General features: G+C 30.3%; 4 protein-coding genes across 5 annotated transcripts in view; 3 read left to right on the top strand and 1 right to left on the bottom strand.

Moving 5' to 3' along the window:
- Positions 1–3,501, top strand: part of LOC130453121 (uncharacterized) — a 4,094-nt gene extending 593 nt beyond the window's left edge. The window contains exon 2 of the mRNA XM_056792725.1: positions 2,306–3,501. Coding sequence (XP_056648703.1) covers positions 2,306–3,058 — 753 coding nt within the window. The 3' untranslated portion in view covers positions 3,059–3,501. The remainder of the gene's footprint in view (positions 1–2,305) is intronic.
- The window catches only part of LOC130453119 (nucleoporin p54), a 25,045-nt gene extending 11,849 nt beyond the window's left edge, over positions 1–13,196 (bottom strand). Inside the window, exon 1 of the mRNA XM_056792723.1 lies at positions 12,699–13,196. Coding sequence (XP_056648701.1) covers positions 12,699–12,753 — 55 coding nt within the window. The 5' untranslated portion in view covers positions 12,754–13,196. The remainder of the gene's footprint in view (positions 1–12,698) is intronic.
- Positions 7,538–10,685, top strand: LOC130453120 (probable serine/threonine-protein kinase ndrD). Its single transcript, XM_056792724.1, has 2 exons — positions 7,538–7,837; positions 8,052–10,685. Exons 1-2 carry the CDS (start codon positions 7,799–7,801, stop codon positions 9,864–9,866), a joined length of 1,854 nt encoding a protein of 617 aa, XP_056648702.1. The 5' UTR covers positions 7,538–7,798; the 3' UTR covers positions 9,867–10,685.
- Positions 13,156–18,991, top strand: LOC130453122 (protein sarah). 2 transcript variants are annotated; one of them, XM_056792727.1, is made up of 4 exons: positions 13,156–13,398; positions 14,611–14,831; positions 15,231–15,722; positions 18,744–18,991. In XM_056792727.1, exons 2-3 carry the CDS (start codon positions 14,633–14,635, stop codon positions 15,701–15,703), a joined length of 672 nt encoding a protein of 223 aa, XP_056648705.1. In that variant the 5' UTR covers positions 13,156–13,398; positions 14,611–14,632; the 3' UTR covers positions 15,704–15,722; positions 18,744–18,991. The 2 variants fall into 2 exon arrangements, with proteins under 2 accessions (XP_056648705.1, XP_056648706.1); XM_056792728.1 differs by having other exon boundaries at positions 13,192–13,398; positions 14,614–14,831.

The raw sequence follows: 18,991 nt of genomic DNA, 5'->3' as shown, positions 1-18,991 counted from the left end.
ACATGTAGACTGAATATCACACCGAACCGAAATTACTTGTTTTCAAGGATTTAGCCAGATGCTTCAATTTAGGTTTTTCATAATTTTTAATATATTATTAATAGCAATATATAATTAACTTGAAAGAGAATGACCCAAATGGGGTGAGCATACTTCTGGAAGAAAACGACTAACAAAGAGATCGCAATATGGTCAAAAATTCAGTAAACTGTACCGGTGAATAGGTAGATTGGAAAGATCCAACCTATTAATCAACAAGCTGTTAAAAAATCACACTGAAACCCATCTAGAGTTACGATATACAACTATGGGACACTGCATCCAATTCAAACATGGCAATTATAGAAATATTTCAATCAGAATGGCTCCATGGCACGTACCCAAAAATGTTATTGCTTGTGACCTTCAAATGAAATCAGTTATAGAATAAATATATTTAATTTTTCTTTAATTTTAACGATTTTTTGTAAAATAAATCATATATATATATATATATATATATATATATATATATATATATATATATATATATATATTAAATATATATACATATGAACCTGTTGCCAAATGATATTTCAAAACTAAAATGGTTTTGATAGCTCAATTGTTCGTGAACAATTCCACAGTAGATGTAATCTAACTAGGGAGGTGAATACACAATTTAATTTTTCTTAAATAATGTTACTTTGACATTATTTTTAGTCGTAAAAACTAAAATGGATAACATAAAAGGAATGTTAAAATTCACTAACAAATTTTTTTGGCATATACGGCGTATAGTGTAAGCATATACGAGCCCCGTCCCATTTCAGTTGGCCCACTTAGAAAAATTCGAAATTATTAAACTTTATTTTAAAATGCCAAAAAGTAGCTGTTAGTAAAATGTTTTAAGCTTTTAGTTTTACGTCTAAAATAGATTTTGGATGAAAATTGTCAAATATTTTGAATGATATTTAATATGATGGAAATAGATAGGTCTTGTTCTCAAAGTTTCATTGGGTCTAAAAAATGCAAATAATAAAGTAGGCTGTGTAAGTCATTTTTAAAATGAGTAGAGGAAAAGTTATTGATGAAAAAATTCGATTAATCATAATAAACTTATTCAAAAATGGAAAAAGAGCTCAAAAATCGCGAGAGTTGTAAACAAATACAGTGTTCGAAATATAGTTCGCTTGTATAAAGCGAATGGTTCGATTGTCCCTAAACGCCGGTACGTAAGAAATTGTCAAAAAAATATAAACGAGCGTTTAAAAGAATAATTCGACACAACAGACGTGCTAACTATGGTCAACTAAGTGTACTTTGGAGTAATGCAGTGGGTAGGCGGGTTTCACATGTCATTTATAAATTTAAATTTTCTTTACATAGGCCAAGGAAAAGCCATTATTGACTCGAATCCAAAAGAAAAATAGACTTAAATAAGCCAAAGAGCATAAAAATTGGAATTTTGAACATTGGAGTCTCGTTTTGAAGTTTGCGTGTGTGACGATCGAAGTAGAGTTATTCGACAAAAAAATGAAGCTTTTCATCCAGATTGTTTGAAGCGGAAAGCAAAATTTCCGGCATATGTGATGGTGTGGAGCTCGATATCGACAAGAGGAGTGTGAAAACTGCATTTCATAAACGGAACTGAAAAGTACCTGGATATTTTAGAAGTATCATTTTTGCCAACAAAAGAAGTAACTTTAAGCACTGGGAAAGTCTTTATTTTTCTGCAAGATGGAGCAGCATGCCATAATTCAAAAAAGGCCTTAAAATGGTTCTCAGATAACAATATTCCACTTTTGGGTTTCAAGTAGTCCAGATTTATCACCAATAGAAACACTTTGGCATGAAATGAAAAAGCAGTTGCGTGCAAATCTAGCTAGAACTGTCATGGAATTAAAAGAAAGACTACAAGAAATTTGGGATGATTTTACTCCCGATTACTGCCAGAATTTGATAAACACAATGTCTCAAATAATTACAGCTGTTATTAAAAATAAAGGGGATGTTACGCAATGGTAACTTTTATGTATGTTTAATATTCAAGCTTTTCTGATTACATTTGGTTTTGTAAAAGTATCTAAAATGTTTATAGAAAATATAAAGTGCTCAAAACGAAACAATTTGCCAGTTTTTAATAGCTGAAATGGAACGGGGCTCTAGGTACATTAGTAACCGGAGACAAAACAAATTTAACAAAATTAACCGGAGAAAGGGAACCTATTAACACGTTGTCCAATTTTCAGTACTACATTATTATTCCGAAATCGTCTATAAGGTTGTTTATATTATTCAAGTATGTTTATTTATTTTGTTCTAGTTAATATCACAGTGGCCTCAACAGAAACAATTCAACATACCAGACCAAACTGGTCTATTCCAATCTGAACTACCTACGGAGAGCAATTCAATCACTTCCCAACATCCATTTGTTTTTATTCAAGCTGAATCAGCAACGACACAAAATTCTTTCGTAGATGTAGACAGGGCAATGAAAACAAGTGAAACTATTGAAGAAATTTTACCAAGTACAACAGAAACTTTATCGAGCATATACACTAGCATTAGAGACGCTCTAACCACTACCCAAAATAGTTTGGTTACGGAATTACAAGACAAATCAACAATTTCGTTAAACGTAACTTCAAATTCCTTTTCAACCGAAGATATAAGTAACACGGTTACAACGGAAACGAGTATGCTCGTCACATCCAATTATAGTGAAATTTTCACAGTTTCACAAACGTCTTCGACGGATCTTGTGACTGATAATAATTTAAATTTGACAAAAATGATAACAACGACTTCGGAGGCCGTTTCCAATAGTTTTAATGTATTTACAGATGAAATGTCTACTACTAAGAGTATATTGGATAATGTTAATGGTACATCTACTGATGGAATTTATCATACAACTGATGACACCTGTTGGATTTATTATGTTATAATTGGGGTTCTTATTGGAATCTTGGTTATATTTGCTGTAGGTGTAACCTTTTTTTATAATATGAAACAAAGGAAACGGTGTCCCGAATATGAAGTATCACAAATTCAACAGATAAGCGTTGATTGAAAAAATGATGGTAAATGACAAAATGTATTTTAGTTTGAAAATACAATTTAATGAGAGTTCTACTCTATTACCGAGTTTATCTGTTTTATAGTTAATTTATTATGAATTATTATCATTTAATAGACATAATATTGTATCATAAATACAATCAATAACGTGCTTAGAAGCGTTTTGTTATTGTTGCTATTTTACATATAAGAAATAATTAAGGAAATTTTTTATACTTTTTTTTCTGGAAATACATTTATTCCATACAACTAATTTTGTCACAGTTTCGACTACCTTTTACGTATCTTTTTAAATAAAGATAGCATTAATAAAAATAATAATTTGTTTAATACTTTGACTGCTATGTATATACCTGAGTATACACTCGGCGCTGTTATAAACCCCCTCGTGTATCTTTGTATATAGGTACACGCATTTTTCTCTACATCAGACCAGGTATATGCCATCAAGCAAGCACACCGCGCTATTTTGTTACGGGACTTTGTAGCTGTAGCCTGTCTTGCAAAATCAGTTTACGCACAGCATCGATGTTTTCTGGCACAACAGCTGATTTTGAACGCCCCTTACGTAATTCATCATGTAGCGATGTGCGACCACGATTGAATACGGAAAACCAGTGAAACACGGTGACTCGAGATGGTGTTTCAACACCAAAAGTTGAACTGCTGTTGGTTTAATTCTCCGACATAGAAGGATTTCCTCTTTTGAAATAAGGGTAGTTTTCCTCTTTCCCTTCAAATACCTGAAGTCCATCACACACAAGTACGTAACATACCTTGTCCTTATATTTAGGGAAGATTTTCATTATATTCAAGAAAGAAAACAAAGTTCTTTATAGCTGGTACTTTCTTTTTAATACAAAACTAACTACCTTACAAAAATTCATATTATGTTCTCTAGCTCGAAGTTCTTCATATACATTTCTAATTTGTCATCTGGAGTTAAATTGTGACATTTCCTTTCAATATTCGGTTCACTATTATTATTTGACGCCAAATTACTGCAATGTTCATTGCAAACTTAAAAAATCTCGACAATGAGTATTGTACGTAAAAATATACAATCCATGGCATTGTTACCAATAACGTAGCTTTAATTTGCGAAATCATTGTTGGTCTTGTCTGTTAACTACAGCCATGTTGGTACCTTCAAGTTGATCCACAGACATTGATAACTTTTTGCATCGATCCCTTTACCTTTTAGAAGAAATTTGAACAGTGAAAATAAATCAGTAAAATTAACGAAATCCTATTCAGGAAGTAAATAATGAACAAATAAATTAGTAATTATGAATGATTTTCTCAATTTTTATGAAATTTTCTGAAGTATAATCTTTGGGGAGTGAGTAAAAGAAAAAGGTTTTTGTAAATTTATAAAAAATTATACAGTGTCTGTTAGAACCCACTTACTTTTTTACAATCGAGTTGCCCCATACAAAAAAGCAAAAAAGGTAGCGATGCTCCCTGATGGAATGATCATTTGTCCAAGTTATGAACCGAAGCACGTAACCTCTTTAACAGAGTAAAGTAAAAACGATGAAAAAAGCTGTTGGTAATTATATTAGAATAAATATTCTGAAGTGGAAACCTCTCCATCCATGTCAATTTGCATACAAAACCGGAAAATCCACAGAGACTGCATTGGTACAATTGACAACTGGAATTCAGAACGCTTTGACGTGGTATATGCCTTCTTAGACATAGAAGGCGCCTTTGACAATACTCCACACGACGCTGTTAAAAGAACATTAGATGCGAGAGGAGTAAATAGGACAACCTCCAGTTGGATGGCACAACTACTACGAAACGAAAGTAGGGCAAGTCACCATTTCAGTCACTGCAAACAGGAGATGCCCACAAGGGGAAGTAGTGTCCCCACTAGTAGATGAACGCTCGGCATATCCTCAGTGTGAAGGATATGCAGACGACATAGTCATCTACGCAAAAGGATGCTTTGAGAATACTGTGACATAGTTCAAAGAGGACTCAAATATACAAAAAGGTGGTGGCGATAGGTGGGGCTAAACGTCAATTCGAACAAGGCCTACTTAATTTCCTTCACTAGGAAGAAAAAACTTAATCTCAAGCTCATCAAGATAGACGGGAAAGTAATCGAGTGGAAAACATAGGTGAAATATCTGGGACTCACACTAGACAATAACCTTCTCTGGAACAAACATGAAAAAGAGATCACCAAAGCCACAAAAGTCCTGATGGTGTGCAGAAACTTTGCAGGGGAGAATTGGAGTTGTAACCCAAAGATCCTAAGGTGGATACTGGCTTGCTTATGTGCAACTAGGGCAATGAAATCTTACCCAGCAGCTCCACTAGAAGTGATTCTAAATGTCCCATCTCTGCATCTAGTTCTGGAAAACGTGGCAGAGAAAACATCACTTCAGAGACGGAATCATCAAAGAAAAAAAAGTTTAGCTTCGAGACAGACTTAACCTCAATAATAAATTGTAAAAGCAAGTAGGATAAAAACACCATACAAAAAATGAGCAGAAATGCCATAAAATGGTATACGGATGGATCAAAAACAGCAGATGTAACTGGAATAGGAGTGTACACTATAGAAATCTGTGTAACGCACCAAGTATTTTTCAAGCAGAAATTTATGCAATTGAAAAATGTGTTCGGTTCAATCTAAATAGGAATTATCGCAAACAAGAGATCATCATTCTGTCCGATAGTCGAGCAGCCATTAGAGCTCTAAGCTCCAATACGGGCGTATGAAATAGAGAACGAAGATCTCTGGCAATTGAAGCCATCTCACATTACAGACTTTTTAATAGGAGTGGGATTAATGGATCAGGTGTGAGCACAGGGTTCTCCAGTATCGCATCAAAAAAGGCACAATAGATCCTTTGGATCGCAGTGTATTCGAGACCCCAAATCCATATATAGATGCATACATACTTCGCAGTGTTTGACCAAATGAGGTGACGACTCCAGAAATGTTTAAGAAAATCCACAAAACGGTACTGGATGATCGTCGAATGAAAGTGTACGTGCTAGAAGACATATTAGGCATTTCAAAATGTGGTGTACATCGCATATTAACTAAAAATTTGCACATGAGAAAGCTGAGCGCAAGATGGGTATCGCGATGCTCACAATGGAACAAAAACTGCGACGTAAAAATGTTTCCATCGTGTGTTTGGCGATGTCTCACAGAAATAAAGCTGAATTTATGCGCAGTTTCATAACCATGGATGGAACGTAGGTCCATCACTTCACATCCGAAACACAAGAACAATCAAAACAATGGACTGAAAAGGGAAAACCGGCTCCAAAGAAGACAAAGACCGTTCCATCTGCAAGCAAGGTCACGGCGTCGGTTTTTTCGGGATAATTTTCATTAACTATCTTGAAAAAGGGAAAACTATCAACGGCGAGTTTTATGCGAACTTATTACAACGTTTGAGTTAAAAAATCAAGCAAAAATGGCCGCATTTGGCTAAGAATAGTGTTTCATCAAGATAATGCATCAGCTCGGTGGTCAAAGATTTTCCAACAATGAAGAAGTGAACGTCGCTGGGAAAAGTGTATGCATATATTTTTTTACAAAATTTTTGTGTTTTCTTTGTTGGGCCAGATACTTCTAGGACCATTCTCGTATACTAAATCAACGAGTCAATTATGATTTGAAAATTTGTTTACGTTTCAGTTTGTTTATACTTATTATATGTTCAACATTCATATTCAATCTTAAAATAAAAATGTAGCATAACCCGTTGTTTGCAGAAAATAAGCCAAAAGAGAAATAATCAATGACTTTCAAATTACTCAATTCAAATATTGTCAAAACATTTATTTTATTCTCAGCTCTTGTCCCTGACTTTCGTAATAATTTAATTTTAAAGTTCTTGAGAAAATCAAAAATCCTCAACTCGTTATGATACGTAGAAAAACTACGTGAACCACATAGAAAAAGAATCAAATTAATATTCATATAAATATAACTTGGATGGTTCAATACGAATAGGTTTTGCAAGGATTGCGAAGATTTATCACTTTGACACATTCATGAATAAACTATAAACTTTCACTTTCACATTAGTTTTGTTTTGTTTTTTTTTTTGAATAAATATTATTGCTGCAACTTTCAATTCGCATTTTCATATATAAAGATAATTTAATTAACATTAATTTTTTATAGGGTATTCTCAACTTTTCCATCGTTTTTTTATTCGAAATCCGTTTAAAAAAACTGCTTGCGCCAAATTTAAAATTAATTTTCTTCCCCATCTCAAAACCAGTTGTATATACTTCAATGCTGAATATCACTTCCTGAAAAAGAGTTTCCAGCCGCAAGGAGTTATCGCATTAAATGTACATACTTTAATAACACCTTTCAGTATCAAGGTTCTCCTAATAACTTCACATCTAAAATCGATTGGAAAAATCCATTAACCTTGTTGTTATCTTATGTTTTATTAAAGTTCTATATGGAAACGCCTTCATATTTCCGAAAGTATGTTGTAATGAAAAAAATTAAGGTATACAGGTTCTATTCTTTGGTTTTTCAGTCAGACAGATACACTCCTGATTATAAGAAACCACAATTAACTGGGGCAAACAAAACTTATCAAAGATAAATACCTAATGCTACGGTTTTAACGGAAAAATATTTTATAAACAACAAAGCATTAGAAACATTTGCATGCGGATGTAATGTAGTGATTTTTGTGACCAATTTGGATGAATAGAAGTGTTTTTATACACACATATGTGTGAAAAATTAGTTACAATGTCATTCGGGGATGTGGTAAGTGAATTATTAATAAAAACCTACTTTTATTTTTTGATAATAATGCGAAAAAAGACCCAAGATTCTTTTAATTTTGGAAATAGAAATTTCTAATAATTTTTTTCCTATTCTTTTCACATCTACTGAAAATATCGTACACGGGGAATAATTGAGAGTGGTGCATGAGACTAAATTCCATAGTTTTCTGCTAAGTTATAATTTGTTATTTCAGGATATTAATCCGGATGAATATCCTTCAGAAGATATTGAGGAGTATCAAGCAATAAATTTAAATACAAACGTAAGCACGGAGAGGAATAATATTGTGGAAGAAGTTTATTCCTATACCGATACTAGTACCATTTTTTACAATAACAACATCTCATCTTCAGTGGAAAATTTAATTGAAACAACTAACGATCAAAATATTTGGGAAGATGTTCAAACTTTTTCAGAAATAAATCCGGATAGCGGTTCAGTACAACAAATAGTTGAAAATATAACTAGTTCCTTACCTGATGATGTTATTCTGGATTATTTTGATGAATCTACCAAATTAAGAAGTGGGTTAAACAACACCTTTTCGGACAATATAAATATATATCTAACTACTCCTTTCATTGAAAAACCTACAGGTAACACATTAAATAACAACGTTTCTTCTATTGTTACAACAACTAACCCTCTTATCATGGATAATGTAACAGATTTGTTATCAGAAAATGTAATCAAAGATTATTTTATTGTATCTGATAATCTCATAGAACAGTCATCTGTAAATATAACACACATTACTAATGTTGCTTCAGTAAATACAGAAACAGCTCAAAGTTTGTCTGATACAGTTCTATCAAACATAATTACTGAAAATCATGATCTTACTGAAACTGTAACTCATTTAATTGAACAGTCTATAGAGGTAACATCGAATAAAAATGCTACAGACGTGGTTACAGACGCAATTCATCATACAATAGAAAATGTAACAACTAATTTAATACCAGAAAATGTGATTAAAGATTATTCTATTGAATCTACTAACATTATAAATGAAATTTCTAATGTTACTTCTGTAATTAGAAAAACTGTACAACATTTGTCTGATACAGTACTTTCAGACAATATTAATAAAGATCAAGATCTTACCGAATCTTTAACTAATTTAATTGAACAATATGTAGATGTAACATCAAATAAAAGTACTACAAGTTTAGTTACAGAAACAGTTTATCGTACAATAAAAAATGTAACTAATTTAATCCAAGATTATTCTATTGAATCTGCTAACATTATAAATGAAACATCTGTAAACATAAAACCAAATTCAAGTGTCACTTCTGTAATTACACAAACTGTACAACCTATGATAAGAAAATTGTCTGATATAATTCGTTCCGACAATATTATAAAAGATTATGAACAAAATTATGAGAAGAAATTTACAATTCCTGTAACTGAAATGGATAAAAATATCAATATTTTTACAAGTAATAATTCAGTAGATCTATCATCGAATATTTCGAATTTGTTTTCAAAAAAACTTAAGGTATTACACAGCTTCAACAAAAATATTGCGTCATCAACCAAATATTTTGAAAACATGAATACAAAAACAGAATCTTCACAAAATTCAATTGGTTCCACTCCTAACATTTTGAATATCCCAGAAATATCAAAATTTAACCTGTCTTCACAAGAACATTCTGGAATTATGGAGTCTAATCTAAAAAATCATCTATCTATAGCATCTCGATTTGGCGATATTGATATAACAAATACAATTAATAATGACAGAACTGATATGATCAATTCAACACATGACAATGTAACTACTCTGTCCACAAATATATCTGAAGTAGCAATGGATAAAACTTATTTCGATTCTAATGAATGGATATTTTATGTGATAGCAGGATTTGTTATTACACTTATAATACTAACATCAATAATAATATTTTTCCTTCACATCAAAAGGAAAAAACATTTTAGAAGATCATATCAAGTTTCGGAATTGTCAGATTTTAGTAAAGGTGATTTAATTGTTTGACTAAAAAGTGTCTTGATTCTTTTGTAAATGTAAATTTGCAATAATGGAAATGTAGAATTGTACAATTCTATTGCACTATTACTAATTTTTAAAACATTATTTTAACAATTATAGTTAGTATTTTGTATAAACTGTAGTATGTAATATATGATTTTTATATAAAAAAATGAGTATCCAGCTCCTGTCCTTTCCACTAAAACTAGACAGTTCCTACGCACTCTATTCTTATTTGTGTGATATGAACCAAGTAAATAGAAGCATTAGTGTTCTTCTTTTCTAAGTAGGTTAATATTTATATAATGGTTTTAGTAAGGCAGTGCGTGACAGAATTCAATTGCTGTATGAGACATTTCCTAGTAATTAACTCTTTTGCTAATACTAATTAATCTCCTATGTGATTTAGTATCATCAGATTTTTTTATGTGGCGACTTGTCAATGTTGTATGTCAACAAGCCCACATGGCATGAAATCGATAAAATTATGACACATTATGGGAGTGAAAATCATTTATCCTATGTATTATTGCAAACATAACTGTATCCTATCTACTTCACAATTGAACACATTTAAAGAAGAGAGAAGAGAAGCGAAGAGAAGAGCATCTTTTCATAACATACTGACCTTCAACATTGTAAACTGTTTAGCATTTCTCTGTAAATATTATTGTGATATATTGATAAGAGATAAGGATTTGAGAAACAAAAATTTATTTTAATCAATAATAGCTTCCACAATAAAAATGAAACTTATTGTATCCATACTCTTATTTTTAATATTGCATAAAAAGTAAAACAAAATTCTCATCAATATATTAATGCAGTAGCTTATTTTGAAAACTATTCAAGCAATGTTAAAGGAGACATGAAAGTGAAAATATTTTGCTCGGTAGTTTCCAGCATACAGATAGTGCAAACTTATGTGTATAAGGAAACAAACATGGTTATCCAAAAAAAGTAAATAACATATTTTAACTGAGTATTACAGGAAGTTACATAAAAACTAGTTTTTCAATAAATTTTCTAGGAAATTTCCAACTTGAACCATCTTACAAAGAAACTAATAGTATCATGCATGCTAGATTAGGATGTTATTAATTGCTTAAGTGATCTTTTACCCATTTATATGAAGATCAATGTATTGAGTAATGACAACACTAATAAAGCCAAATATAATATGTTGTAAACTTCACATACTTTCATCAAGGTATATTTGTATTAATATATTGATGTCTTTATATTATTTTGTTAAGAGTCAACTGCAAACTAAGCCATGGACGTTTAATTTCATATACAAGAAGTGAACTTGTGTTGACCAATGTATTTGAAATATTTTCAAATAATTGATTATAGGTAATTATTTTTTCCGTATCAGGTAGATATGTTTTCTATAATCATTTGAGAGATCCACCAACATAATAAATTATTGTTATAGTGAAAACAGCCAAGTGAACCACATTTCCTATTATTTAAAAAAAATAATCTTTGAAAGAGTACCACAAACATCCGATTATAGGAAGTAAGTTGAAAATTATATCAAATTGTGGAAGTTGTTATATAATGAGGTTTATATCTACAATCTCGACCTTCATTTTATTGATAAATAAAGATTTGGCCATGAAAAGAACAAATAATTATTTTACCATCTTAATAAAAAATTGTTCACAATTCATTATACAATACACCATAAACTGTATGGGCTACCAAGATTGCATATACCTGAAGTAACTCTTCCACTAATTGTTTAAAATACTCCCTTCACCTTACTAACCAAAAATAAAATACATTTAATTTTAAAGACAAATTCAAAAATTTTCATTCATACAGTTATTCCATTAGATTTTAAATACTATTGTGAAAGATAAATTGAAGAAAATATGAAGCTAAATAGAAGACACACATAAATTTAAACCATAAAGCAAAGACTTACTTCAGCTTACTCTGATTTTCAACAATATAAGTAAGCTGATGGCTGACTATAATAACATCAATAAGTTTTAGATCGCAATTAGTAAAGTAAGATTTAAAAAAAATTATTGTTAATATAATCCTTCCTTTTCCAACTCATATACTAAAAATCCAATTAAAAAACAAAAGTGAATAATTCAATTATATAAATTTCAATTAATAACTAAAACTGAATAGAATATAATCAATTTTATTGATGTCACTTTACATAAAATCAAAGTTAAATGGCATACAAAAACAACCTAGTTATTGAAATTTTAAAACTTTAATTCTTATCACTTTATATCCTCTGTAAGTATGGGTTTAGTTAATACAGCAAACCTGCTGTTTCCCAAAAAGCTGAACAATAAAATATGTTTAAAAAATAAGTAAATATTATGTACAATCTAACAAAAAACAATATATTAACCTATAACATATGAACAAAGATTATCCCACCAAGTATCAAATTACTTTTAAGCACATACTCAATCAAAACTAAAATCAAAAGCACCAAAACAGAAGAAAGTAACATTATCTGAGGTTGTAGTAAATTATGATGCTCTAGCCATAGGACAAACAACAAACTATTTGGAAAATAGTTTCAAATATTTTGATAATAATTAGAAACATAAAACGATAATTCTTATATAAGGGTTGGTATAAAATGAAAAGGCCTCTAGTGATAAAAAATCGAAATAATAAATAAATGTTTGCAAAAAAGAAGCAAGGTATGGAATATATTCAAATAAATCACTGTTTATAAAGCATTGTAATTACAAGCTCAACATAAATATATTAATTGTGGTGAAAAATTTTAAAATATATATAAAACGTAAATGATGAATATCTTTACAAATTATAAACAATATACTTTGTAATACTTACATTTTGGTGCACCACCAAAAGTTGACTGAGACGTATTTCCAAAATTAAAAGCCATGACGGTTAAATAAACAAACTTAATTGCCAATTTTTAAAACTTAATCGGAATAGTTACTGCACCTCGAAAAAACAACCAATATTTATTTCACTAGATAGGAGAAAAATAACTTATAACACATCAACATATTTTACAACATAAACATAACCACAAAAAATTTAGATATTTTAAATTTTTTATTTTGACAGATGGAATGGTACCAGTTGCACCAACTATATATGTACTCCAGACCATAACAAATACATACTTAGCTGTAACATGAAAACAAATATATATTAACTCATAATCAGCTTCTTTAAACATTTATAATATATGAATTACACTTTTATAATAGTTATTAAAAAACGATGTTCATAGTTTGACATGTTGGCAACAGCTATATCCTTTTGTAATATTCATAGAAATATAATTACATAGATTGAATACTGGACTCACACACTCTTTGATTGAACTATAATTTCTTCTAGAAGCGCAATCCAGTTGTTTTAATGTCAGTAATACATGACCATTTGACATTTGGTATATCGGCAGAGTTGGGATTGCAGGTGTTTTTGTTGTGTTTGTAATTGAAATTGGATTTGAAATCGCCGAATTGATTAGTAGAGGACTAAAAGAACTCATATAGTCTATTAAGTTCTTTAAAAGGTATCTATTATTTTACATCATACATTTCTGCACATATATTTATTTATCTACTGAGCAATATCAATTTCAAATAATCCCTTAAAATATATTTTACGTTTACTCATACATAATACGTAATTATGAATGTAAATATTGGAGTTTATTGCTATTGATGAATAATTCAACTTGTTCAGATTTTTTAAAATTAATAAGTATAATTGTCAAAGGCATACTTATTTTACTTTGTGTTTATCATGCAATCTTGGTTATTGAATATATTAATTTCAAAGGGTACTTACCACTATATAGTGCCTAAATTTTGAATCATTTCAACTTGTCTTACTGTAATCAATTGATAATAAGATATTCGCAAAAAATAAATGAGAGGAGCTATAATATAAAAAAATAATGGAAAGGAATATGAAATATGTAAAATTATAAAGGATAAAAACTACCAAAGTAATCATATAATACCAATACATTAAAAGAGAACGATTTTCAACGAAAAATCATTACTTAGATAAATATAGTATCTAAAATCCCAAAACATACATGAAGATAATATATAGAAGACAAATTTGATAAGAATAAATAGCTCTGGGATACAAAATAAGAAGAAAATTGAAACCAGTAACAATGAGTTTATTCGCTTAAAAAGTAGTTTTTTGTCAAAGATACAGAGTAAATATTTGGAAAATGAGCCCAGGTACAAATAACAGCAATGAAAAATAGATATATAGAAGTTGATGTAGATATAGAGAAGTAAAATTAAACAAAGAGAATAGATATATGAAAGAGATCTTGTCATATCAGAACATAGGGAGATCACAAATAAAAGTGGAAAAAATGCATAACAAAAATTTATTTTGTATTTAATGGTAAAGCTAGATCCAGAAGTGGAATGTAATTGAAAGAAAAGTTAATGGGTAAAATACCATCTGTAATGTATAGAAAATAGCCATCAGTAGTTTACAGCTTGATTAAATACTGAATGAGAAATTATATCAAAAGAAAGAAATTATATCAGAATCAAATATTCAAAGCAGCATATAGCCAAGAAAGTAGTTGTTTTCCCTTGAAAGAACATTCATTTTTGTTTTGATATTATTTTAGAAACAAACAGAGGTGGGACCTAGTAGAAATAGTATGCAATATTTTAGATGCGCTTTTTAATTTTCAGTAGTCAAGCAATGTATATGTAATTGTAAAAATTCAATTTATCTTGCGTTATAGTAGCATTCCACCAATAAAAATAATGGCTGAATGTAGCAACGGTGAATTGAGTGATGAAGACATTATCATCAATGATCAGGATGGTCTTCCAAATGTACATCCCAATTTAATAAGTGAAGCAGAAATTGATAGTCCAGAACAACATTCTGATGATGAATTTGAAGATCTGCCTTCTTCTCTTATTGTTACAAATATACATGATTCAGTTTTCATCACTCCTGGTAAGTTAGTGAACAAATAATTTCTTTGTTAAGTTAACCTCGTTAATAGTTATCAGCTCATGTATTAAAAAGTATCCAATTACTCTGAAATAAAGAATAAAATACATAAAATTACAATATGAATCATATTTTGTAAAACACTTTGATAGCCATTTGTGTATCTAAAAAATATATATATCCAGTTCTACTTAAAATATTTTTTTCTAAATTATAACTTTTAAACCATATTTGATTATTTTTATAGGTTCTTCAAACATGTTCAGAACAGTTTAGAATACTCCAAAGTATTAATTTGCTTTTTGTGTCAACTCAGACAATAATATGTTACTCCAATTATATATAGTGGCAAAATAGTAGTAAATATTTTAGTATGCACTTCAACCACCACTTTTGTTTCAGATAAGAAGAGAGATTTAGAAGATTTATTCAAAAAATATGATCCCAACGTAACCTTTCAATGGTTGCGAAGTTTTCGAAGACTCCGTGTCAATTTTAAAACTCCATTTGCGGCTGCTAGTGCAAGAATCGAATTGCATCAATATAAAATTAATGAATCAGTGATCACTTGTTATTTTGCTCAGCCAGTTACGCCTGTAAAAAATCCTAATTTACAACCACCAGCTCCTTACAAACAATTTCTTATCTCACCACCAGCATCACCACCATTAGATTGGGAACCACGTGTAGAAGGAGAGCCTATTATTAACCATGACTTATTAGCCGCTATAGCTACACTTTCACCAGGGGCTACACATGAATTACATCCTTCATCTCCTGGTCAACCGTCTATAGTTGTACATACAGCATTAGGGGCACCTAATACTGGGACAAAACCTAGAATTATGCATACAGCTGCACCAGATCGAACTTAGGATGAAATGTTCTGAACAGGTAAATGGTAATAAAATCTGGACGTTTTTAAGTGATTAAGAAAAGTTCTAATATAGAAAAAAGTGGATGATTGTGAGTAAAAATAAGGAGAATCTTTTCAAATATGTATCAAAAATATAGAGCTCTTCATCTGCAACTTCAATTATTAGAGGTGGAAAAAATGAATTAAATCAAAAGGATCTTAACTGACAGAATTTTTTAAGGTGTTTGTCTAACAATTACTTTTGAAATGAAAAGAGAATAAATCTTAAAATATATACAATTATGTTCCAATTACAATCTATCCAAATTTGATGTACAAATTTCATTTTAAATTATTTGTTAAGAATTTAATTGAACTATATTAATATGATTTATTTGTCTCATTTTTTAATAGGGTTTTTGTTGTTTCATACCTAATTACAGTATTGGAAAATATTTAGTGGAACAAGAAATCTTAGTGTAAAATTGTTATGCAAGGTATTATCAATGTAACATTCAATAGAAAGTCACGATAAAAACATTATAAACTCAAAATTTCTACTGTATTAACACTCCACTTTGCCAGAAGGAGTAGAAATATATGAGTGAGGATTTGTTTATGGGTGTATGGCTTGCTTTTGTTGCTCATTTATTTGCATTTGCACAATAAGTTGAGCTATTATAATTATAAAAAAGATACATGAAAAACAAAATAATGTAGAATTGGGGTTTTATATGGATAGGACAGTTGCTAAACAATTTACTATTAGGCTGATAATTGAATGTTTTGAAAATGTGATTGTATTTCAGATGGTCACAAATGCAAAAATATTAATTTGTCCTATTAGTATGCAATCAATGAAATTCGCCAAAATCAAGAAATAAATGCTTGAACTGCTCATGAAAAAGTAATCAAACAAGAATATCAGAATATTTCAAAACAAAATAGGTACTTTTGCAATTATATACAAACATACTGAGAAATAATTCCTGAGAACAATATCAAATTATGTGAAATTACCATGGAAAATCAAACAACTATTTCAACTATTTAAAAAATAAATTGTTTATGGTTGACTACATATTTGATTCATTGTAAACTTACTTTTTCAGTAAGAAAAAGAAAAGTCCTAATTATTCTTGTATGGTATGCACTCAATATCGTGTTAACATTAAGGTTTAGATGGGAATATTAGAGGGCTACATCATATGCTGCTTTTAATTCAATGGAACTTTAACAGGAAATAAATATTTTTTAGTTTTGCAACTTCTAATTTGAATTTTGAGGAGATTTGGTCTGAGCCAGACAGTTGTCCTGCTCACCCAAAGTTATCTCCAAATATTTTTTTGTGGTGATTTATCAACACGACTTTGAAACAACTATGCATTTTAAAGAATCAAACTGAAAAGTTAGCGATACGAGATTATCTCTGTATAGATTTAGACACTGTTTATTTGAGAGAGGCAAATTAGTTTATAAGATTATTTGACATCTTTTTTCTTTCATAATAGGCCTAACGCCCGTTCCTTTTTCAACATCTTTCCTCATCCTGGCTCTAGATTATCACCCCACCTCTTTTGTTGTCGACTTCTACACCGTATTCCAATTGGAGATTTATTCCTTGCAATTTCTAACAGTCTATCGTCTGTCATTTGACTGATATGTTGGTTGATTTTTACTCCGTGATACCCACTCGTTATGTTATCTATGTCACATGATTGTCCGAGGTTTTCGTTCCTTTCTCGGTCTAATAGTGTTTTTCCCGAGAGCCGCCTGGGAATTTTCATTTCTGTGGTCTCCAAGAGTTGTTTCGTTTTTTATGTATCTGGTCTTGTTTCTGATGTATAGGTTATTATAGGTCTGATTCTCGCTTTGTAAATTCGTACCTTTGTTTCTTGTCTTAGATGTTTATTCCGTCATACTACGTTCTGAAGACATTCCGCGACCTTATTTCTCTAGCTACTTGTCTTCTTACATCCTTTTCTAAGTTATATTAACCAAGGTACTTTTATTTTATTCTGTTGTATTATTTGACCTTTCTAGTTCTACTTTGTATCCAATGAGTTTTTTGATGTTGTAAAAGCTTATGTTTTTTTTTCAGTCGAGATTAAAGTTCAATAATCTTTGAATATCATCTTTATTTTCGACACATATCATGGCGTCATCGGCTTAGCACAGGATTTTGATTTCTCTGTCACCCATTCCGTAACTTATAGAGTCTCCTTGTTTGATCGCTGTTGACTAGTATGGGTTTTGTTTGTTTAAAATTAATGCGAACCTGAACTTGAATGTCTGAGTATATATTTTCGATGGTCTGGATTTGATGTTTCTATTTTATAATAGGTGAAAAACCTCTTCCACTTTATATCGTTAAAGTATTTTGTGAGGTCAATGAAGCATAGGAATGCTGATTTGTTCTATAGAATAAATCTTGCAGTTAATTTTGTTGGTGATAATTTTTGTGACAAGTTTCAATGTTGTTTTCGAGAATTGTTCCCAATACTCGCTTTTTATCTGCCTAACTAGTGAGTAACTGTTGTAAGCTTCTGGTGTTTGTAACTTTCTATACGTTAAGAAAACTTATCGTTTTGCCACGGAGCCATGGAGTTGTATGTTTTTGTTGTTGGTTACGACTATGTTTGTGCCTACGCCTCCTTAGCAGCGTCTTTCTGATTTTGTCTTAGCACTCGTTCATATCTTCCTCTGTGTTAATTGGTCTTTTTTCTATTTGAAGTTGAAGTATTATGAGATATTTCTGTTCCACAAAATATTTTCGAATACCTTATATTTTAAATTTGAAAGATAATTTTTCATTCCTAATTTGACTTGTCAACCAACTAGTTGCAATTGTATTAAAGTAATTGTAATCATTATAAACGTTACGATAAAATAAAATCAAGTTTAAATAGTTCAAACTTGATAAATCTAGTTTGGGACAGTTATTGAGAACCACAATAATGTAAATTTGGTTCATTAATTTTTTATTCCACAACTTGTGAAATTAATGGTTGGCTTTTTTCAAGAGTTTAGAATTTTTTCATGCAAATATTTATTTTCAGAGATTAACGAAATTCACGGAAGACTGTAAAGCTGCTACATTAAAGATTTGGTATCACACTAGTTAAGTTATCTGTACTTAAAAGTTACCATTTATTGAAATTGATGTAGGATTTTGTGTAGTGTTTCCGTTCCGAAATTACCTTGTTACAAATCGTGAAATTTCCTCTTTTCTGAATGTTTATATGTATAAAAGAGAATCTGTGGATAACGATGTAAATAAATAAAGTTAATTAGTTGTTAAATAAAA

This window comes from Diorhabda sublineata, chromosome 2 (assembly GCF_026230105.1).
Source record: "Diorhabda sublineata isolate icDioSubl1.1 chromosome 2, icDioSubl1.1, whole genome shotgun sequence".
Taxonomy (NCBI): domain Eukaryota; kingdom Metazoa; phylum Arthropoda; class Insecta; order Coleoptera; family Chrysomelidae; genus Diorhabda; species Diorhabda sublineata.
This window is presented reverse-complemented; position numbering and strand designations above follow the sequence as displayed.